The 24,754-nt window shown below is 42.3% G+C and overlaps 1 protein-coding gene across 2 annotated transcripts in view; it reads left to right on the forward strand.

Annotated features, from left to right (window-relative positions):
* The window catches only part of CEP170B (centrosomal protein 170B), a 93,669-nt gene that overhangs the window by 63,497 nt on the left and 5,418 nt on the right, over positions 1–24,754 (forward strand). Inside the window, exons 13-18 of one of the 2 annotated variants that reach the window (XM_050954080.1) lie at positions 4,147–4,393; positions 9,643–9,802; positions 20,515–20,553; positions 21,478–21,621; positions 23,154–23,242; positions 23,993–24,086. In XM_050954080.1, the coding sequence (XP_050810037.1) occupies positions 4,147–4,393; positions 9,643–9,802; positions 20,515–20,553; positions 21,478–21,621; positions 23,154–23,242; positions 23,993–24,086 (773 nt within the window). The remainder of the gene's footprint in view (positions 1–4,146; positions 4,394–9,642; positions 9,803–20,514; positions 20,554–21,477; positions 21,622–23,153; positions 23,243–23,992; positions 24,087–24,754) is intronic. The other variant, XM_050954081.1, reaches the window with a different exon arrangement.

Genomic DNA, 24,754 nt, shown 5'->3' on the forward strand with positions numbered 1-24,754 from the left:
GCTTATGTTTTATGTTTCTCCCTCGTCCCTCTCTTTTATGATATACAGACTCTCTATGTGGGCTCCAGATGTAGTTCTCCTAGGAACAACAAAAGCCCGGCTGTGGGTGTGCCATGAGGAGGAAGAGAGGGAAGGGAACAAGGAAGAGGGACAGGGAGGAGTGTACACAAATAAGCACGTTGGCGCAATTCATGAACAACACAGCTTAACACGTCAAGGTATAGAAATAGCACATATACCCAACTGAGATTGTTTGATCAACCAGAAGGATTTCATAACCGATTAGTGATTTTTTGAGTGCCTCAGTTATTGCATGCCTAACCTGAGATGCTTTAATAGGGGCTGACTTTCGGAAGGTGGATATTGAGCACTTTCTAAAAGTCAGAGTGTCTCAAATTGCGCACCCAAAATCATTACTCATGTGAAGATCTTGGTCCTATTCACAAAGATAGAACTTCTTGACTATCCAGTGTCACACGGAAATTCGCTGCTTGTCTTTGGTTTTGAAAAGCCAGAAAACATGTGCGTTGACCCAACAGAGAATTTATAACTGTGTCAATGATGGTTTGAGGTCAGAGTAGTAAATTTGAAGACATCAGAGAAGGCAAAACGAGAAATAAGCAAGTGAGCAAATAATTTGGAAGCAACTCTGCTTCTTGCAGCAAATTCAAAACATTGGATGATTGGACAATTGGCGTTGAACTCTGATAGCCCATTGGGGGAGATGGCCTCTGCGCCTTTTTATTATCTGGCATGCAGTCTCCAGAATGTGCCATAGTTATAGTAGCTGCATGCTTAAATCTCTCATTGAGGAATATGATGCAGATTATTTGGCTGCCTATCTATGCAGAGCTATTGGCTATTTGTGAACTGTGTCTTGAACATTAACAGTTATGTTTAAACTGTACTTAAATTAATAGATGGGAAAGATGCCTATAACAGATACTGCACAGTAATCAGAGATGGTTGTGAACATCATTTGGTCTGATACCCTGGTTCCTTGGCCTTCGGGCATAAGAACGTAAGAATGGCCCTACTGGGTCAGACCAAAGGTCCATCTAGCCCAGTATGCTGTCTTCCGACAGTGGCCAATACCAGGTACCCCAGAGGGAATACACAGAACAGGTAATTATCAAGTGATCCATTCCCTGTCGCTCATTCCCAGCTTCTGGCAAACAGAGGCTAGGGACACCATTCCTGCCCATCTTGGCTAATAGCCATTGATGGACCTATTCTCCATGAATGTATCTAGTTCTTTTTTAAACCCAGTTATGGTTTTGGCCTTCACAACATCCTCTGGCAAGGAGTTCCACAGGTTGACTGTATGTCACCCATGCAGCAAGTCATATCAATTCACTTGGGCTTTTAATGAAGGAAAGGAATGAAGAGGGTGAGGAATTCTGTGGCTTGCTGAGTTTCACGGGGGCTGTTGGGACAGTGACTAGTTTCAGCCAATCTGTTTTTTGTAACTTGCACCAAAGGCCTTTAGGGCTTGTCTTCACTATTAGAGTAAGTCGATCTAAGTCAACTTGAATAATGTAGCTGGAGTCGACGTAGCTTAGGTTGATTTACCCCGGTGTCTTCACTGTGCTTCCTATTGCATGCTGGAATTGTTATTCACTGCTGTTATTTTGATCTTAACTTTTTAAATGATCTAATCTCCTTTTATTTTGGGGGAGTGGGGGTTGGTTGCACACTGATATGCAAAGAAATCAGCATAGAGTATGAGCAAGCTAAGGGTATATATACAATATTTCCCTTGTGTTTTCTGAGACAGGCTCCTATTTACATTCTCTTGTGTTAGAATATTGACAAATTCAAAGCGCAGGGGGTTGGACCAGATGACCTCTTGAGGTCCCTTCTAGCCTTACATTTCAGAGTTTTCCAGCTAGGTTCTTCCCCTGCACAGGACCACACTGGACTTTGAATGTTAAAACAAATTCATGCCCAGTTCTTGTTCTAGATGAATTGGTTTTGGGCTTCCAGTACTTTGTTACAACACACTAACAATGTTCCTTGTGTAGAATTACAGCAGAGAATTATAATGCTTTCTGTTAAATCATTTTCTGTTAAAATACTAATCTTCTAATTCCTTGATAGAATTCTGTACCTTGCACAAGTTCTACGTAGACTGGGGTACTTTAATATGCTTTCTCATACTGTAGATAGTGTTTGATATGTGTTCCTGTACTAATGAACAAACAGCTAGTACCCCCTTTATAAGAGGAAAAAAATAAACTTGAATAAGCTTAAATGTTTCACTGTGCTATCAAGGTGTTTTTTAACATGATACAGTAACAATTTGAAAGTGATGTGCTTTCACACTGGAACCAGAGATTCTGGGTGATGTGAGGACTGGGAGAGAGCAGTGAGGTAGATCTGGCTGCTTTACTCAAGGATTTCTTAAAATAGTTAGCTGAGAGCCATTAACTCTATCCATTCCAGTGAAAACGTAATCCTGCCAACAGAGAAACAGAATGAATACGTGTCCACGGGACATGAGATGCCAGGATGTTGTCAGCCTATCTTAAGCAATTGTACTGAGATGTCAGGATATTATCAGAATGTTTTGAAAGCTCGGGGCCACATTTGTCTCACTTATGCTGGATTTATGCAGCATGATGTCACTGGCTTCAGTGGACTTAATTCTGATTTACACTAGCTGAGGTGAGTGGTGGATCAAGCCCTTAATTTTGAAATGTCGACTGAATGCAAGAATAACCTCTTGATTCTGAACGTTGAATGGCTTTTTAGGGTTTTTTTAAACACTCTCTCAGCTGAATTATGAACAGATTCAATTTTCTGGTAACTTCGTCATGAGTCAAGGCTCTTAGCAGGGGTGGCTCCAGGTCCCAGCAGGCCAAGCGCGTGCTGGGGCGACAAGCTGTGGGGGGCACTCTGCCAGTCGCCGCGAGGGCAGCAGGCAGGCTGCCTTCGGCGTCTTGCCTGTGGAGGGTCCGCTGGTCCCACGGCTTCAGTGGGCCTCCCGCAGGCGTGCCTGTGGGAGGTCCGCTGAAGCTGCGGGACCAGCGGACCCTCCACAGGCAAGCCACTGAAGGCAGCCTGCCTGCCATCCTTGGGGCGGCAAAATCCCTAGAGCCACCCCTGGCTCTTAGGTCGTAACCAAGCTAGTAACGTGTCTAGGAATGTTCTGTTCATAGTTAAGGGGTAACTGCATGTCTATAGATCGTTGCTGTCCACATTTTATATGCCAAATGCAATATTTTCATTTATCTGATAACACCTATGTCCATTACTTCTGTCGTTGGCTTTAGTTGATGGTTTAGTATTGTGATAACCTTGGTGACACAGTGAAGCTTTTAAGTGTATTCAGGTCATACTTCACTTTTAAATAAAGTGGATAATTTTGTCTTCTATAGATTATCATGGCCGAATGTAAGAAGTGAAACCATTAATCATTAAGTGATGTAATGGGATATTAAACAAATATTGGGAGCCCAAGTTTCAAATGTAGGCACTGAGTTGGCCTAATGTCGATACGTAAATGCTTAAAAATGGGTATCTAACTGCTTAAAGGCCTGCTTCAGAGCCCAGGGAAATGAAGGAAAACACTCTCATTGACTTTAGGAGACTTTGGAGCAAGCCCTAAGTACTCATTTGAATACTTTCCTGAGGCGTTTGAAATCCTGTTAAAAGGGAATGCAGATTTTCACAAATAAAATAGAGCATGAAAATCTATGCTTCACTTAATCCCTCCCCTCTCCGTTTTTTTTTAATGTTTTTATTTTTTACTTCCAGCTCACCTTTAAGATGCTCAGCACACTTGAAAATTGGGCCCTGGGGAATCTAACTTGTGTATTACTTATAGATGGGGCTTCTGTGTATGGAAAATCAAGTCTGACGATAATAATTGAGTATGTTTAGTTGATAATACAGTCAATATGCTTTTTCACTGGAATTTATAACTTCAAATTCATATAGCTTGTGGCAGATCCATTAAAATAATGAGTGGTTTTTAAATAAGCTCTACCAAAGTTTCCCTTAACTGAAAAGATGCACAGAAACTCTCCAGGCCTTTCTTTGTGTTTGTGGGCTAGTTTGTACTGCTCCTTGTTTTGCCCGCTGTAGTTAGTCTGAAATCTCTTCCGCTTCTTCTTCTTCTGAAACCAATTCATTTTTTATAAGCTTCAAGGCGGAGACAGCAGGGTTCAGATTACACTTCTACTTCAGAGGAGGAGTATGGCTCAAATCACAGCTCCCCTAAACACAAACGCTCCCATACTTCAACAGCCACACAGACGTCTCGGCCGCACAGTTCTGGGCTGAGCCGGCAGAAGCACAAAGGGAGAGAAACGGACGATGACGAAGACTACGATGAACCTGACCCCTTCAACTTCAGCGCACAAACGGCCGAGATAGCCGAGATAGCCAGGTGAGCTGGAGTCACGGTGCCAAGCCGTACTGGGAAAGCTGATCTCCTGCATTACCTCAGAGTTCAAACCAAGCTGGAAGGAGGGAGCCTGGAGAGAGAGAATCCAGCATTGTAAGAGAATGTAGTTAGAGAATAAAGTATACCCTCTAGGGGTACCTGTGAGCTGTGGAGTGACGCAGTACAGCCTTTCATGCTGCCAAGTGTTAATCCTTTCCTCCTCACTTGGAAGATCCTTGCGTTATATAATGGCATGAGCTGGTTGTATGTTTACTCCATCAACTGAAATTCTATCACTCCTCTTGCTTTATCCGTTCATTCGCCCCCCCCCCCCCACCCAGTTAAACACAGTTCTGGTTTTAGGGCCTGATCGGACTCCCATTTTCTGTTGCCTTCAGTGAGGGTCCATTGTGTTTTGGCTGCTTCTGTTCCTGCTTTAGCAGCAAACCTAAAATACGTGCTTGTCTGTACCCTCCTGTTTACTTTAGCAGTGCCATTTACACTCCTGTAACTCCCCGGCTCATAGGGGTTTATAACTAGGTCATAAAACTTCTCTGTGACCCAGCCTGCGAGTTTATTTTATGTTACTGTTGGTTTAAATGATTGGGCCATATGGGGTCAGGGAGGAAAATACAGGAGTGGTGACAGCTGCACTGACAGATGTGCTGTGATGAATTGTATCTATGCAGAGGCACATTTGTCTTTAACAAGACTTCATGTGTAAAAGGCAGTGGGCATTTGAAGGAGTGATTTGAGGAATGATGGAGCAGAGGGAAGGAAAGGGTGCCACTGTAGTTAAGGCACTGGACTGAAACCGAGGAGATCTGAATTCAGTTTCTGGCTTTGCCACAGATTTTTTGTGTGACCTTGACAAAGTTACTTAATCTTGCTGTGCCTCAATTCCCCATCTGTAAAATGAAGATCATACCACCTCATTTCTTCCACCTGTTGTCTGTCCTCTCTGTTTAGAGTGTAAGTTTGTCAGGAAAGAGTGGGAGCCGGCAGCGTGATTCCCTTTTATTAAAAGACAGTTACCTATTATAGTTAGAGGGCAACAAATACATAAATACTCTTCTCCTTCCCTGTTGTTGTAGTTGCTTTTGGGTTATCACATGTTTGCACTTCAGAGGTGGGGGTGAAGTGTTAATGGAAGGGGGAGTGGCAGTGCAATTGAGACTGTAAGGTTAACAAAGCCACTGGGAAATTCCCTTACTAAGATACGTTCTGCACTATGGCATAGTAAGAACCCCCCTACCCAGCATTTCTCAAACGGGGGTTTGTGGACCCTTGGAGTTCCCTGAGGGTACTCCAAGGGGTCCGCGGGCCCCAATGATCAACTCTTCCCCCCTCCCTTTCAGGGATGTTCTCCAGCATGCTGGAGGTGCTGGTATGTATGGAGCGGAGTAGGGACGGGGCACACTCGGGATGGGACAGAATGATGTCCGGGGCCACTGGCCCTGCTGATCATATAATGTTGCCAATCCTCCGGGTTTCACCGGGAGTCTTCCAGAATCAGGTTCTATCTCCTGGAGGCTACTAACACTGAACCGGAAGATTTTAGGCGCTAAGGGCTAAGGCAGGCTCCCTGCCTGCTCTAGCTCTGCACCACTTCTGGAAGCAGCCGGCACATCCCTGTGGCCCTTGGAGGGGGAAGGGGTCTCCGTGCATTGCCCCTGCCCTGAGCGCCAACTCTGCAGCTCCCATTGGCTGGAAACTGAGGCCAATGGGAGCTGTGGGGGTAGTGCCTGCAGACTGGGGCGGCGCACGGAGACCCCCTGGCCTCCTCACCTAGGAGCCACTGCCAGAGGAATTACCAGTTGCTTTTGGGAGCCACCCTGGATAAGTGCTGCCCAGCTGGAGCCTGCACCCCTCTCGCACCCCAATCCCCTGCCCCAGCCCAGAGCCCACACCCCCTCCTATGGGGGCAGGAAGAGGTGGGGTGGGGGTGGGTCATTGGGGGAAGGAATAGAGTGAAGGCTGGGCCTGGGGCTGAGCGGCAGAGTCATCTCTTGGGTAGAGTGAATCGGAGCAACCGCTCCGGGCCCCACGCTTTGGGGGGCCCTGTGGGCTAGTGCGATTGGCCTGCGCGGTCGGTCCCGGAAGACCCGGTGCAGCAAGGCCCCCAGCCAGAGCCCTGAGCCACCGTGGCACTATATCCAATAATAGCCTCACCCTAGCCGCCGGCAACTGCCAGCAGCAGCAGGCTGCCCAGCACCAGGCTGGATCCATCCTGCCGGCCCAGCCACCAATGCAGAGCAAGGGCCTCAAACTGGTGGGCGCTGATTTGCAGTGGCACTGGAACATTGTTAATAGTGGGGGTGCTGAAAGGCAGCCCCCTCACTCCTGTCCATCCCCCTCCCCCAGCTGAGGCCGGGAGAAAAGCCCCAGGTGTGGGGCTGGCAGCTGGGACTCTGGGTGCACAGGGCTGGCAGCCAGGACCCTGGGTGTGATGCAACACCCCCCGTACCCTTAGTTCCCATGCCTATGCTGATTTGTCCCTGGACTCGCACCCCCTTAGGAACGGCCTTGCTGAGCAGGGTGGCTTGGGGGGGGGGTCCCTGAAAATTTTTAAATCAAAATGAGGGTCCTCAGATTGCTAAAGTTTGAGAACCGCTGCCCTTCACAAAGGTTTATAGCTCTCCTGGAGCTCAGCATCCTTTGCTCTCTCACCAACATCTTGAGAGCACTTGCCACGGTATCTTAGCAGCTCCCAACATCTGGACATTTTCCAGCAACTACCTGGCAGCTCTACTACTCCTCCCCTGGTGGGCTGTACATTGCCTGTTTCCAGCATCAGGCACTCACCCTGCTACCTACTTGCCAACTGCAAAGCTGTCCAGCTAGCTCCCTGTCTCTGGCACTTTACCTTCTCTCCCACCAGAGTCTCCCATGTCCAGCTACCAACCTGACCTCTCTGCCAGCAGCTACTCATCTGAATTTTGCCCTGCTAATATTTTTTCCCCTTCACACCTGAAAATTAAAAAATCTCGTTTGAAGTGATTGATTAAGCCTCACGGCACAAGTAAGGTAGGCAGGCAGGATTGCCCCCTTCCTTTGAAGGCCTGCCGAGGTACAGGGAGGCTGTGATTTGCCCCACATTCACACAGCCCATGGCACATGTGGAACAGAACCTAGGAATCCTCACTCTCAGGCCTGTGCTCTAACACTAAAGGATAGTCCTTGTCTTTCAAAATTTAACAGGCTTTGAAGCCACTGATGAGCTCATGTGGAGTAGATTCTCTAGCCAGAATGTCTGTTATATATAGTGGGTTATTCTGGCTGTTTGGAAGCATCTGGCTGTTGGCCTTGTGGAAGTGCATCAGTTTTTAAAGTGGTGGCGTGTGTAAAACAGCACAGTTGGATAGTAAAGAAATACTAGTTTTCTTGATTATAGGAATTCTGTAGTGCGTGCCATTCTTTACATACTTTCAGTTTAAGAAGCCAACTCTTATCTACAGTCAGTCAGTCTTTCCACATTGTCCACAGTATGGATTTTCTAAATGTTTTTTCTTTTACAAATGTTTCAATTTAAAGGTTAAAACATCCAATCAAAGTAGAAACAATTATCGACTTTGCTTCATAGGAGATTCCCTAAAAGAGAGAGCACTTTTGATTGCAAAAGCTATAAATAAATGGTTACATCAGATTTGTCTAGCATTGCACCGTGAGCACTCTGCAGAACTCGGTCAAGTAGTCTGGTTCATAATTGCTGCTCTGATTTTCCACTTCTGCTCCTGAATTAACTGGGCGTGGTTTAGAATAGTGAGTGAGAGTTAAAGGAGAAAATTCCACTTGTTTACAAAGAGGATAATCACATAATTGATGCAGTCTGTGACAACTGTATCTGAAACAGACAAGTGTAGATGGTGCATGAGACGTGCAGATCTAAATATTATTTCATTAGTTCAATTATACTTCTTGTTTCAGAGGAAATCACTTCAAAATATTTTGGTGATCTCATGGTTTAATAAATTACTTGATTACTCCAGTAAAAGAAATACATCAAAGCAACACTCGCTGACTGGGAGACAGCTTTAAAGAAATCACATCAGCCTTTTTAAACAACTAGACCAAGATTTTTAAAAAGTGACTAGTTAGTTTGGGTACCTGATTTTTTTGGTTTTAACTTGATTCCTTAAAGGGGCTTAGGTATTAGATCCCTTTAAAGTATTTCAATCCGGGTGCTTACTTTTTCAAGCCTTTTCATTTTTGCATCTCACTTGAGTTGAACAGTGAAACTGAACTGGTCAGTTTCACTTTTGTGGTTTTCATACCTAAGAAAAATATTGTTTATCTACTTAGGTTCTTTGGATTCTCATTACCACAGTATCTGGGAGACCGAGTTTCCTATGCAACATGGGAATGTCAAAATTAAAAAAAAAATCATTAACATCTGAAAAGCATCCATGAAAATATTTATTTTCATGTTAGGTTTTATAAATGTCATTTTTTATGTGTGGTTTTTACGGGAAAGAAATTGTAAAATTTGAGGTCTAAAGAAAGTTTTTATTTTAAAAACAAACAGATTTGGTTTTGGGTTGCCTATATAATATAACATTTCCTGATGTTATGGTAGAGCCAGTAGAATCAGCCTTTGATTAGAACATCACAATTTTTGAAACTCCTCCGGCTCCACTCTAAAGAAAATGGACCAGATTCAACCCAGGTTTATGTGAGCTTCTGCCAGTGAAAACCATGGCACAGGTCCGTGGCGGTGGATAATGCAGCAGAAGAGATGGTTGTGCTGATGTAAAGCAATTGCAAACTTCCTTTTATCAGAGTTTAGAGGCATAGGAGTCCAGTGTGAGGACGGAGTGTGATGTGCAGGAATGTGGATTAAATCAGCACCGTTTCTTAGCAATTCTTGATGGCAATGTTCCCTGGGATACCCAAAGCAGCAGCGGCTGCTCTCCCTCAGGCTGAATCCCCCAGGGCTTCTATAGCCTCTGCAGAGGTATAATTCATACAGTTTTAGTGCATCTGGCCCAGTAAAGACTCCTTTGTGGCCATGGGACAATGACACCTGCCATTAGAGACTTGCCTGGGATTAGTGTAGAGACCTGCAGCAGGACTGGGGTCCCACCATGCCCGCTGCCATAATAGCGGGAGTGGGATTAAAGAATAGTCCCAGGCAGGGCTCTACCTGCTGTTACATTCAAGGGACTTTACACAGCCTTTTAAGGATCAGTGTGAGGTTTGTCAGTTGCAGTGAGGTCTAATAGATCTGCCTTGTGCTGTGCTGTGTGCCCTAGATTAAGCCAAACCTTGGTGAAAGATGTAGCCATCCTTGCTCGAGAGATTCATGATGTTGCAGGCGATGGGGATTCTCAGAGTTCGTCAGGAACCGGACCAAGCATCTCCCTCAGCTCCGTACCCAACACCCCTGCTTCTACCATATCAGCAAGGGAAGAGGTAAGATTGTTGTCGTGGCAAAAATCTGGGCCACAAAACTGAAGCAAGTGTTTATCTACCCATCCGTGGCAAGGGGAGGGCAGCAGCGCCAGTCTCCAGTTACTACCAGGAGGGGCGGGGAATGCAAACAAAGGAACACTGCCTCTGTGGTGCACGCAGCTTATGTTTGTCATGGTGGCCCCTTCTCTGGCCAACTTAGACCGAGGTGGGGCCAAGACTTTCCTCAGCTTGATTCAAAGGAAGGCGTCTTCCCTTACCAAATGGTAGCAGACTTGCTCAGCCGGAGGGTTGGAAATATGTCATTTTATTTAGTCTTCAGCAAGCAGTAGAGCTCTGTGGTGAGGGTAAAATAGTCAACTCCCCTGGGAATTGAGACCTCCTGCTCAGGGAGTCTCCCTGGATTAGGAGAATCATAGTCTTCGTGGGGAAATCAGTTTCCCATAGTTTACATGCTGTACAGTGATATGATTTTATGCATATTATAAACTAGATCCAAAGATAAGGGAAAAGTTAATGATCCTTGTGTATTATTTGAGTTAGGTTAGGATCTAAAGGCCCCATTGTTTTTATTCCTGTAGCCTCAGAATGGAGTTTTAAGAGAGTTCCTGAAATAATACTGATAATACAGTTTATCCTGCTTTCCACTTGCGGTTAAACCAGGTACACCTGCACCCCTGTCAGAAAATGGTATTTTCCAACTTAGACTGGGCTTGTGTTTCTATTGTGCAAAGTACAGTTGCTTCACAATAGCTTCAGGCAGTGGGATCATAAAGATTCTTTTATTGCTTTCTTTGAATCCAAGTACCACACCTGCAAAACTGCTGTTTTGAGCAACTAGATAACAAATTTACCCTTTACTTCCCAGCTTCCAATGACTTTCTTTTAGTACTTTTTAACAGAAATCGCAGAGAAACATACTTATTTCTATTTATATAGTGCCATTGGGAGTGTGGCACTTTGTACACATGCAAGAAAGAGAAGTTCCCTGCTGTAGAAGACTGCTTCCTATCTAGGCGAAATAGGAGGGACATGGGAGCAGAATGTTTGTTTGGGGGACATGTGCTGACTGTGTGTGTGCTGAGCCTAACGGCCTGCTAGGCAAGGCTGAGAGCTTCTTAACCAGGCTGTGATCCCTAAGCCTTTTAGCACCCATCAACCTTTAACCAAGGGACGGGGTTACTCGAGGCTACTTAGGGAGACCAGGGCTTTAAAAAGCCTGCGACCAAGCGACCAGAGGAGCTAGCAAACAGGGGATTTTTTGTGAGGAAGTTCTCCAGGTGAAGGAGGAGCAATTACGTGACCCTTGGGGCAAGTTTGTTGCCTGTAGTGTGTGTCTATCCCTGTTTGTGGTGTGCTTGCTGCTTGACAGGGCTAGTTAGACAGGCAGAACTGCAGAGTCTCAATGTGTGGATGAGACAGTGGTGTAGAGAGGAAGGGTTTAGATTTGTTAGGAACTGTGGAAGCTTTAGGGGGAGCCTATACAGGAAGGATGGGCTCCATATAAACCAAAATGGAACCAGATTGCTTGGCACTTAGTTTAATGACCTTTTTAATGTTAAGGGCTGGAGGAAAGCTGGCAGGTGTGGAGGACCACATGGTTCGGACATCCCTTAGGGGAGCATCTATTAATAGAGAATCTCTGTGTCCTAGTGAGAACAAGAGTATGGAAAATGATCAAATGCAGGCAGGGTCTTATCAGAAACAGTCAAATAAAAAAGAGTCCCATTCAATTACATCGTGTAATGGCAGACAGCTAAAAGGAGACAAGTTTTTAAAGTGCTTATATACAAGTGCTAGAAGTCTAAATAATAAAATGGGTGAATTAGAGAGCCTTGTATTAAATGAGGATATTGATATAATAGGCATCACAGAAATTTGGTGGAATGAAGATAATCAATGGAATACAATAATACCAGGGTACAAAATATATCGGAAGGACAGAACAGGTCGTGCTGGTGGGGAGTGGCATTATACATGAAAAAAAGCCTAGAATCAAATGAAATAAAAATCATAAATGAATCAAACTGTTCCATGCTCTAATAAGAACATAGTGATAGGAATATATTACCTACCACCTGACCAGGATGGTGATAGTGACTGTGAAATGCTCAGGGAGATTAGAGAGGCTATTAAAATAAAAAAACTCAATAATAATAATAAGATAACTGAAATCACCCATTATTAATTATCCCCATATTGACTGGGCACCTGTCACCTCAGGACAGGATGCAGAGATAAAGTTTATTGGCATCTTAAATAACTGCTTCTTGGAGCAGCTAGTCCTGGAACCCACAAGAGGAGAGGCAATTCTTGATTTAGTCCTAAATGGAGCACAGGATCTGGTCCAAGAGGTGAATATAGCTGGACCACTTGGTAATAGTGACCATAATATAATTAAATTTAATATTCCTATGGCGACCCAACACTATATAGCATTTAATTTCAGAAAGGGGAACTATGCAAAAATGAGGAGGGTACTTAAACAGAAATGAAAGGGTACAGTGCCAAAAGTGAAATCTCTGAAAGCTGCGTGAAAACTTTTTAAAGACACCATAATAGAGGCTCAACTTAAATGTATACCACAAATTAAAAAATGTAGTCGGAGATCCAAAAAAGAGCCACCATGGCTAAACAACAAAGTAAAAGGGGCTGTGAGAGGCAAAAAGGCATCCTATAAAAAGTGGAAGTTAAATCCTAGTGAGGAAAATAGAAAGGAGCATAAACACTGGCAAATGAAGTGTAAAAATACAACTAGGAAGGCCAAAAAAGAATTTGAGGAAAAGTTAGCCAAAGACTCAAAAAGTAATAGCAATTTTTTTTTTAAGAACATCAGAAGCAGGAAGCCTGCTGAACAACCAGTGGGGGCACTGGACAATCAAAGTGCTAAAGGAGCACTCAAGGACAATAAGGCCATTGCGGAGAAACTAAATGAATTCTTTGCATCAGTCTTCATGGCTGAGGATGTGAGTGAGATTCCCAAACCTGAGCCATTCTTTTTAGGTGACAAATCTGAGGAACTGTCCCAGATTGAGGTATCATTAGAGAAGGTTTTGGAACAAACTGATAAATTAAACAGCAATAAGTCACCAGGACCAGATGATATTCACCCAAGAGTTCTGAAGGAACTCAAATGTGAAATTGCAGAACTACTAACTGTAGTCTGTAACCTATCATTTAAATCAGCTTGTGTACCAGATGACTGGAGGATAGCTAATGTGACACCAATTTTTAAAAAGGGCTCCAGAGGTGATCCCAGCAATTACAGGCGTGTAAGCCTGACTTCAGTACCGGGCACACAGGTTGAAATTATAATAAAGAACAATATTGTCAGACATATAGATGAACATAATTTGTTGAGGAAGAGTCAACATGGTTTTAGTAAAGGGAAATCATGCCTCACCAGTCTACTAGAATTCTTTGAGGGGGATCAACAAACATGTGGACCAAGGGGATGCAGTGGATATAGTGTACTTAGATTTTCAGAAAGCCTGTGTCAAGGTCACTCACCAAAGGCTCTGAAGCAAAGTAAGCTGCCATGGAATAAGAGGGAAGGTGCTCTCATGGACTGGTAACTGGTTAAAAGATAGGAAACAAAGGGTAGGTATAAATGATCAGTTTTCAGAATGGAGAGAGGTAAATAGTGGTGTCCCCCAGGGGTCTGTTCTGGGACCAGTGCTATTCAACATATTCATAAATGATCTGGAAAAAGGGGTAAAGAGTGAGGTGGCAAAATTTGCAGATGATACAAAATTACTAAAGATAGTTAAGACCCAAACAGAATGTGAAGAGCTACAAAAGGTTCTCTCAAAACTGGGTGACTGGGCAACAAAATGGCAGATGAAATTTAATGTTGATAAATGCAAAGTAATGCACATTGGAAAGCATAATCCCAACTATACATATAAAATGATGGGGTCTAAATTAGCTGTTACCTCCTAAGAAAGAGATCTTGCGGTTATTGTGGATAGTTCTCTGAAAACATCCACTGAATGTGCAGCGGTAGTCAAAAAAGCGAACAGAATGCTGGGAATAATTAAGAAAGGGATAGATAATAGGACAGAAAATACCATGTTGCTTCTATATAAATCCATGGTACTCCCACACCTTGAACACTGTGCAGATGTGGTCGCCCCATCTCAAAAAAGATATTTTGGAACTGGAAAAGGTTCAGAAAAGAGCAGCAAAAATGATTAGGGGTATGGAACGGCTTGCGTATGAGGAGAGATTAATAAGACTGGGACTTTTCAGGTTGGAAAAGACATGGCTAAGGGGGAATATGATTGAGGTCTATAAAATCATGACTGGTGTAGAGAAAGTAGATAAGGAAGTGTTGTTTACTACTTCTCATAACACAAGAACTAGGGGTCACCAAATGAAATTAATAAGAGCAGGTTTAAAACAAATAAAAGTAAGTATTTCTTCACGCAGCACAAAACCTGTGGAACTCCTTGCCAGAGGATGTTGCGAAGGCTAGGACCATAACAGGGTTCAAAAAAGAACTAGATAAATTCATGGAGGATAAGTCATCAACAGCTATTAGCCAAGATGGGCAGGAATGGTGTCCCTAGCCTCTGTTTGCCAGAAGCTGAGAATGGGGGACGGGATGGATCACTTGATGATTACTTGTTCTGTTCATTCCCTCTGGGGAACCTGACACTGGCCACTGTAGGAGGACAGGATACTGGGCTTGATGACCCTTTGGTCTGACCCAGTAGGGCCGTTCTTATGTCCCCAAACTGTGGGGTACACCCCTCTTAGGAGGCACAGAGGGACATTCAGAAAGGGCACAGCAGGGTTTGCGGGGAGGGAGCACCATCCAGCCCTGCTGTGCTCCCAGCTCTGTTCTGGCCCCGCCCCTAGCTATGGCCATGGCTCCGCCCCCAGCCTTGGCTCACGACTGGCCCAGCTGCAGCTCCGCACCTGGCCCCGGCCCCACTCCCAGCCTTGGCTCCTGGTCTGGACTCCCTTCCTGGCCCCAGCTATGGCCCCAACCTCAGCACGCTTACTCTGTCTGTGTCTCCCCCACCTCCCCAGGATCCAGGGCCCTGCTCCCAGCCTCACCTCCAGGGGGAGGGCAGGGATGGTACAGATAGGGATAAGGGAGGGCATGACCCGGAAAAGTTTGAGGACCACTGACCTAGAAGCAAAGTGTCTGAACAACTGTGCTTAGCAGGCATCTTCTTAAACCCAAGGTTTTTAGTCATGGTTTTGGAACTGTACTGTGAGTTCAATTAGAAGGTTTTAGGGGCCCAGGAGGGCCTTAAGAAGTGATTGGAAGAAGACGGAGTATTGAACTCTGGAGCCTTGTCTACATTAAAAATCTTTTCCAAAACATCCCACTATTGCTAATGCCATTTAATCTCCACTACTGTCAGCAACAGTGCAAGCAGAACAGGCTGAAACATTTCCCAATGAAAAAAAGAGGACACACTTTTTTTTTTTTTTTTTTTTTTTTTTTTTTTTTTGCAAAACATAGAATCATAAAAATGTAGGGCTGGAAGGGACCTCAAGGGGTCACCTAGTCCAACTCCTTGCGCTAATGCAGAGCTGAGTAAACCTAGACCATCCCTGACAGGTGTTTTATCTAACCTGTTATTAAAAATCCCAATGATGGGGATTCCACAACATCGCTTGAAAGCCTTTTCTAGGGATTAATTATCTTTATAGTTAGAAAGTTTTTCTTAATGTCTAACCTAAATCGCCTTTGCTGCAGATAGTTTGCTGTTGTGCTTTTAATATTGTCTCTTTGAGAAACTGCCAACTCTTTTAACCTCTGTTTCCTTTAGATTTTCTTCCCATGGGACCTTACCTACCAATTCTTTGAGTTTGTTAAAGTCTGCTTTTTTTGATGTCTGTTGTCCTTCTTCTGAAGCTCTTACTGCTTCCTTTCCTTAGAATCATTAAATCTATTAATCTTTGACCTAAATTGCCATCATTCTTCACATTTGCAACCAATTCCTCCCTGTTGGTCAAAATCAGGGCTAAAATGTCTGTCTCCCTGGTTACTTCCTTAGACTTCTGAAACCAGAAGTTGTCCCCAGTACATTCTAAGATCTTACTAGACATTTTATGATTTGCTATATTACTTTTCCATAGATTTCTAGATAGTTTAATCCCCAAATAATACCAAGTCTTGAGTTTTGGATATATCTCCACTAGGACTGTCAAGCGATTAAAAAAATTAATCACGATTAATCGTGCAATTAATTGCATTCTTAAATAATAATAGAATACCATTTATTTACATATTTTAGACGTTTTCTACATTTTCAAATATGTTGATTTCAATTACAACACAGAATACAAAGTGTACAGTGCTCACTTTATATATTTATTACAAATACTTGCATTGTAAAAAACAAAAGAAATAGTATTTTTCAGTTCACCTAATACAAGTACTGTGGTGCAATCTCTTTATCATGAAAGTTGAACTTACAAATATAGAATTATGTACAAAAAATAACTGCATTCAGAAATAAAACGAACTGAAACTTTAGAGTCTACAAGTCCACTCAGTCCTACTTCTTGTTCAACCAATCACTCAGACAAACAAGTTTGGTTACAATTTGCAGGAGATAATGCTACCTGCTTCTTCTTTAAAATGTCACCTGAAAGTGAGAGCAGGTATTCTCATGGCACTATTGTAGCCAGCATGGCAAGATATTTACGTGCCAGATGTGCTAAAGATTCATGTGTCCCTTCATGCTTCAACCACCATTCCAGGGGACATGTGTCCATGCTGATGACTGGTTCTGCTCCATAATGATTAAAAGCAGAGTGAACCGACGCATGTTCATTTTCATCATCTGAGTCAGATGCCAGCAGCAGAAGGTTGATTTTCTTTTTTGGTGGTTCAGGTTCTGTAGTTTTCACATCGGAGTGTTGCTCTTTTAAGACTTCTGAAAGCATGCTCTACACCTCGTCCCTCTCAGATTTTGGATGGCACTTCAGATTCTTAAACCTTGGGTTGAGTGCTGTAGCTATTTTTAGAAATCTCACACTGGTACCTTCTTTGCATTTTGTCAAATATGCTGTGAAAGTGTTCTTAAAATGAACGTGTGCTGAGTAATCATCCGAGACTGCTATAACATGAAATGTATGGCATAATGTGGGAAAAACGGAACGGGAGACATACAATTCTCACCCCAAGGAGTTCAGTCACAAATGTAATTAACACATTGTTTTTTTAACACACATCATGAGCATGGAAGCATGTCCTTTGGAATGGGGTGGCCAAAGCATGAAGGGGTATATGAATGTTTAGCATGTCTGGCACATAAATACCTTGCACCATTGGCTACAAAAGTGCCATGCAAACGCCTGTTCTCGTGTTCAGGTGACATTTTAAATAAGAAGCAGGCAGCATTATCTCCCTTAAATGTAAACAAGCTTGGACTGAGTGGACTTGTTTGCTCTAAAGTTTGTATGCTCTTAAGTTTTACGTTGTTTTGTTTTTGAGTGCAGTTATGTAACACGCCAATTTTTTTTGTTACACTTTCACAACAAAGAGATTACACTATAGTACTTGTATGAGGTAAAGTGAAAAATACTTTCTTTTGTTTATCATTTTTACAGTGCAAATATTTGTAATAAAAATTAATACAAAGTGAGCACTGTACACTTTGTATTCTGTGTTGTAATCGAAATCAATATATTTGAAAATGTAGAAAAACATGCAAAAATATTTTATACATTTCAATTGCTATTCTGTGTTTAACAGTGTGATTAAGCATGATTAATTTTTTTAATCACGTTTAATTTTTTTTGAGTTAATTGCATGAGTTAACTGAAATTAATCAACATCCCTAATCCTCATCTTTCATGTTCCCGCCTTTCATCCAGCTCTGTTAGTCCCAGTATGTGTGGCCAGCAATGGCTGACACCATTTTAAGAGTCATGTTGATTAGATTTGCTTCAGACACATTTAGATGGTTCAGAATGGCTCAGAAGCTGGTGGACCATTTGTATTAGGGTGCCTAACATAACTAACACTGGTGCAGCCACACTGATGTTAACAATAGTGGGAAATAGGATAAATCAATGGGATTTTCTAATGACTTCACTGAGAGTTAAGTCAAGCCTTTAATGATGAATGGCTTGAGATGCTGAGCTAACATCCTTGTACCGTGTTATTAATAGCACTAAATATGCATTGATATGGGAATTGATAAAAGTGCATAAAATCTGTACGACATTGGATTAAAATCAATAGTGATGTGCCTACAGAGACAGAGGCATTGAAGTGACTTTATATGCTAAATCCAGGCTAAAATGATTACTGTAGATTAATGCAGGGAAGACAAATAAGAGATGGTCAAAGATCATGAGAGAGGGATGCCAAGTAATGTTAATCAGTGGACATTTATGAAACAGCTTTTTATTAAATGTCCTAAGTGTCATCCTATATGGAACAGAGCTTTGGGAAAAGAAGAAGTCCATTCAACACAAATCGAACTGCTTTCAGTGCAGGAGTCTCTGCAGAATATTCCAAGTAAGCTGGATTTATAGAAGAAGTAATGAAGAGGTCCTAAAATGGGCACTATTACCTACAACAATGCTATGGAAGAAGAGATGGAACTGACTTTTAAGGATGTCTGATAATAGGCTACCCAAATGAGCATTTCTTTGGTAACCCAATGGCAAGAAATGGGGAGGTCTACCTAGCGATACACTCCATCGCACAATAATGCCTGAAGCGTTGTCATTGCATCTGAATATAGAAGGTCTAGAAAAACAAGCCCAGGATACGGATGATTGGCTCCATTAGACTTCTGCCTTGTGCCCCTGATGGTGCGGGAAGACTAATGATGACAATATTAACTTTGCATATGTGAGGGCGCAGAGTGAGGGAGCAGACACTGTTTGTTAAGCAAACTACTGTAATTGTACTAGGTTCAATAGAAGGCTGTTTGATAAATGGTCACTGGACACAGGTAGAGCACTCGTGTGAATAAGCAAAGCAGTTTGTTGCACTTGACCTATCTGGCTTATACTAAGGGTGTGTTTATAAAACATAGCACACCACTAATCCAGTGCCCTGGATTTCCATTGCTGAGTATCCATTCCTTTTCTAAGATGGGAAGAATTCAGGGGCTCAGCTTCTTCTTGGTCCCCCAGGCACAGTAGGAAAAGTAGTAGCAACTTCTGTAATCTTTTTAAAGGTTGGTCAGTGGGGACTAACCTGGAGTTTGGTAGAGGGAAAAAATATTTTAGAATACAAAATACTATTCAGATTGCCCCAGCTAGAAGTACCTCACTGTAATTCAATGTCAGTGTTTTCAGTCTATGCTGCTGTTTTCAGGGGTTTATAAAAATGACTATAAATATTCACTCTGGACTCATACTTGGCACAACAGTTTGGAGCCCTAGCCAAAATGATTTTTTAATGTCTTTTATTACCACAGTTGATTAAAAATTTAAAATTAGCTGTGCCCTTTTAGAAGATAAAAATGGGGCCATAAAACTGCATTTTTGTGCTTTAATCCTGATATTTTGTCCTCTACCAGTACTGGATTGGCTTGCAGTAAACCCAGGATGTTTTTCAAGTTTCCAAGTGCACATTTAGTGAGGATTGTAGTGGCCCCCATGTTGTATAGTGCATGGATTGTATAGTTCCCTGAAGGGCAGGCTGGTGCACTACTGTGAGTTTACATGGCTTGCATTTTCAAAAATGACTTGTAATTTTGAGTTCCTCGGTTACTGGATGCCCAAACTGAGATGTCTTTTAAAGAGTCTAGTATTCAGAAGTGCTGAGCACCCACCCTCGGAAAATCAGGTCAGTTGAAGGTGTCTCCAGCGAGGCATGGGGAATCACTAGTAACTTTTGAAAATTTAGGTTTGTGTTTCTTTAAAAAAAAAAAAAAAAAAAAAAAAAGTCTAATGATATGTGAAAAACGTTTAAGTCTCCTTCAGTATTGTTATGATGTATGTAAGGTATTAAGAATGACATGGACGAATACTTGCGGATATGATAGAATTATTAATAAGTATAAGCCAGTTTCTCATGAGACAGTATTTCACAGGTTGTAAGTCCCTAAATATTGGATGTACACCATAGTAGGAATGTCTCATTTGTCACCATTGATTTTTAGTGAATCTTCCACCACCACTCCCAACATAATGCACTAAAAGCATTTCCAAAGTTCTGAAAGGATATTTTAAAAAATGAACAATAGAGGGCAGAATTGTGGATATAATCCACCGTAAATGAACATTTTGGATGCTGTATGTATTTAACCCAGTGTCTCTTGCTTTCTTACTGTTTATAACTCATTCTCTGTTGTGCGATGCTTGAGTATACAGCCCTTGCCCCAGGATCCCCAGTTTCTCTTCATTTTGCTTAAGAGAGTTGTGTGCTATCCACCAAAAGGTCCACTGCACTTTCTTCACAGTTCCACAATCTCTGTTGCATAGCTTGTCTGATTTCATTAAAGATAGTCCATATTACTGCAGTTCGTTTCTTTTCAATGTAATTGGGGTATTGCCACAGATCATCTCTGAGGAACTGATGTGTGAACAAATTCTCAAGATGCCACTATGCATCTCCATGTTTGGGAATTTCCCATGGAAGTATGTTAGTGTTTTTAATGTTCTCTGGAATGAGCTTTTTTTAGAATGCCACCCATTATGGTTTATCTTCCTTAGATAACTACTGTCCAAGTCATGTGGTCAGCATTGATCTCTTTATCTCATTTGTTTCTGTTTTAACACAGATTGCTCGTACATCTTTACGGCCGGCATATCCATCTCAGGTGCACTTTTCATCCCATTGTTTTGTATCTCTCTCTCTTTAATGTTGTTTTCCTTACATTCTCCTATGTTTTGTCTAATGGGTGTTATCAATTTTAATCTAGTTGTCTTGCTTATTGTGTTTATCCTTTCTAGTATTATTTACATATTTTAATTGCTTTTTCATCTCTTCCGTGTATTGAGATTGGCTTTGCTTAATTTTAACGTCACTTTAAGATTGTATTAATTTTTCAGATTTTAATATATTAAAACAGAGGTTGGCAACCTCTGGCACGTGGCTTGCCAGGGTAAGCACCCTGGTGGGCCGGGTCAGTTTGTTTACCTGCCGCATCGGCAGGTTTGGCCGACCGCGGCTCCCACTGGCTGCGGTTCGCTGTTCCAGGCCAGTAGGGGTGGTGAGAAGCTGCGGCCAGCACATCCCTCAGCCTGCACTGCTTTCCGACGCCCCTATTGCTGCTGATGCGAGAGGTAAACAATCTGACCCAGCCCTCTAGGGTGCTTACCCTGGCGAGCTGTGTGCCAGAGGTTGCCGACTCCTGTATTAAAACATAAAATGCACATGTGTGAGCAGGTCTTATCTGGAAACAGTCATTTTTCTTTTGAATTCAACCATGAATTCATATTAGGCAGGGATTTAAGTTGTAAGGACTTGCTGTGGTACCAGTGTTGCAAACATGCACAGGAGTAGTTACGTTGAGTTTCATGGGACAGCCTCAATATATAAAAATTTTGGAGGTTTGGGGCCCAAATGATTTGTTTCAGAACCCATTCCTGCTTGGTTAGGACCTGAACTATGGAGCACTCTTCTTGGGCTTGCCTCGAAATCTGTAATACCTTTGGAAATGGGCCCATTTGCCCGCTATGTTTTTTTTTTTTAATCTGCACCACAGATAATTGCAACTGACTCATTGCTTATTATTTTTAAGTTGGTGCAGCACATTCCAGAAGCAAGTCTGAACTACCAGAAGGTGCCTCCCGGGTCAACAGGATTCAAGGATTTTGATCAAAATATGAACGACAATAGAGAAGAGGATCTCTCGAGAAAAACGAGGGCAAGAAACCGAGAGGAGGCAGGTTTTTTTCTCCTGTACTTTATAAGCTTGTATATAATACTATAAGTTGCAACCCATATGGTTATACTTCCTAACTAGCTAGCTAGCTGAGGGAATTCAAAGAACTCCAATGCTCAGGAGTCCTTGACTTTGTAACTATAGAAATACCTGTTTAGAAAAACCCTTATACTGGATGCTGGGTAGAGTTTTCTTTTTGATGTAAAACACTGATAGAAACCTGGGCATTCTACTAAAAGGAACCAGGGAGCTACGGAACAAGATTTTCAGAGGTCACTAGTGATTGTATCAGAGAGGTAGCCATGTTAGTCTGGATCTGTAAAAAGCAACAAAGAGTCCTGTGATACCTTAAAGACTAACAGATGTATTGGAGCATAAGCTTTTGTGGGTGAATACCTGCGTCTGATGAACCCACGAAAGCTTATGCTCCAATACATCTGTTAGTCTTTAAGGGGCCACAGGACTCTTTGTTGCTTTTTAGTGATTGTAAGTGCCACGCTTTTTGGAAGCCCAATCTGAAACTTCTTAGAAAGGCCTTGTTTTTAGCACTATCTGAAAATTGGGCCTTTTTTGAAAAGTGCGTCAAGTTCAGCACCCACAATCGCTAGTCACTTCTGAAAATCTTGGCCCTTCAGTCAATATTTGTACTTCATGTTTTTGCAGCTGGTACATAGCCAGTAAGACCACTCATAGAACAAGATAATATTCAGGGGTGGCAGAAGCTAGACATTACTAATGAGCTTCTGCACTGGGGTTGGGTGTCCTATCATGGCCTACATATTGTATTCACCTTAACCCTCAGTAAAGCATGAGAAGCTCTAGATTCTATCCCTACAAATGCTCCATTTTAGGATAGCAATACAGTAAGACATGATGTTTACTGGCTATTCCAATTGAGGTCTTTGCCAGGTAAACTGGAAAGATTGCCCCGAGAAGGCTTGGGAGTCTCTGACATATAGGGTACTGACTGGTGTGCTGTGAGTTTTTTATTAGGTGGGTTAGGCTGATTGCAATGAGAATGTAAAGATTTCATTCAAAAGGCCATGTATACTATATGGTAGAGACTTGGGTGTATTGTTTTTTCACAGGAGGTTGTAACATTGCTTTTCCAAGACTAACGCTGTGAAAGTAACCTGGTTTTGAGCTACAATATGAAAACGCATTGAACGTTTGCAATAGGGGTTTTCTGTTTTGGTCTTTAAAACCATGGGAGGAGTTCAGTGATTGGTTTTAAAAAAAATACTTGAACAGTTTTGTAACTGAAAGCAATTCTGCAGGCCTCTCTCTTCCTTTACTCTTTAAAATAAAATCTTAACAGATTAGTGCTAATCCCCTCAGTGAAGTACTGCAATAAAGCTGCTTTTTCGCTCATCTCCTGTTGAGTTTTAAACATGATCCAGATTCAGGAAGCCTCAACTGAAATGCTACCATCTCCAGTTGCAGAAATAAACTCTTTTGGCACAACCAGTATAGTATAAAAATGGTAGCTCTGAGGGCACATTTTCAGTATGATCTGATCTGTTACATTTTAGGTCATCTTTGACAACCTGATGTTGAACCCAGTGTCTCAGTTATCCCATGTGATCCGTGAAAATACAGAAAACCTGGCTGAAAAAATGAAGTAAGCTTTTAGCTCTGATCTGGAATGTTCTCTTGCCCATTGAGATGTTCCAAGAGAGGGCGTGATTAATTTATTACTTATAAAAAGTACTGGATTGTCATCCCTGGAAACTGTGGTTGCCGTTACGCAGAAGGGAAAGAGCACAGACTGCAAAATTAGAAAAAGGTTTTTACTTCCCTCTTCCGTTTCATAGGCTCGTCCTATAGCATAGTCTGTCCCCAGATAACTGAAGTCTTGACCCAGCTTCGTAATGCAATGTTAGGATGTTTGCATAAAAATGTAAAGTTCACTATGTATGGCACAACTAACTTTTTGTTATGGAGGACAGTGTCCAAATGATGGTAACTCAGAGCACATGCCTATTCTGTCCTGCCTTCCTGATACATCTTAGCCTTCCCTGGAAGAGTCTTGCTTATGATTAGATGGGGAGCTCATTCTCTATTCCATTCAGTCCATGGACCCCCCATTCCAAAACTCCCAGCACGTATGCAGATTGTGATGGTATTTGTTGTGATGCCCTCTTGGAACAAGATTGTCAGCTCCTAGGCCTTAGGACAGGCAGCAGGTGGGGAATGACTTTTGGTTGCTTGTGAGCTAGATTGAAAGTGGAGATGAAAAGCCCTTTATCTCATCACTAATCTACAGAACCTCGTTGTTGCTGTGTTTTGTGTCAATTGTACACTGTAAACAAATGTAAAGGATATATTTTTGGTGGACATTTTGTAAAAGGTCCAATCTTGTGCCCTTCAGAATTGTGTTTCAGAACACCGAGAGGACCTGGGAGGAGATGGAGGCCAAAATTAATTCGGAAAACGAAGTGCCAATTTTAAAGACCTCAAACAAGGTAACGTGTTTGTGCGTAAGCAGGCTTCTTGGCACCTTGCTTATTTCTTAAGACAAGTCTTTGCCTAACAATTTATGGACTTAGGCTGAGACTTTCAGAGCAGTTAGATGCCCAGCTGGCACTGAATTTTAATGGGATGTGATTGCCTAACTTCTTTAGACTCTTCTGAAAGTCTCAGCCTCAACTTTGAATGTAAACATAAAAGTGACACATAGTCACTGTAAAAGAATTTTCCATTGTAAGTAAATTTTTTTTTAAGAAACCAAAGCAGTGAACTTCAGAGCCAATCAAACCTATTTCCTAAATTTTTATTAGTTCAAATGTATATATTGAACTTCCTCCTTCTTCTGTTTTACGGTGTGACTATTATATAGTCTCATACTGTTATTTTAATGTCAACTTCACCTATGTCTCCCCTTTATTAGTCTTCAAGGACCCAGTCTTGCTAAGGGAGGCATAAACACAGATTCTTGTCTAATTACCAGTCTTCTCAGTGTGCCCCACCAGCGCAGCTGCATTGATGACAGCATGAGTGTAGATGGCGCATAGGCGTTTTCACCATCGTGTTCTCTTCATTTACCACGGTTACACAAGAGAGTGGTATAAATGTTGGTGTCCCAGTCAACGTTCTCTGTACTCCTGCACAGACTTCTGTTTTCATTAATAGG

This window comes from Gopherus flavomarginatus, chromosome 5, assembly GCF_025201925.1.
Source record: "Gopherus flavomarginatus isolate rGopFla2 chromosome 5, rGopFla2.mat.asm, whole genome shotgun sequence".
In the NCBI taxonomy this organism is placed as follows: Eukaryota; Metazoa; Chordata; order Testudines; family Testudinidae; genus Gopherus; species Gopherus flavomarginatus.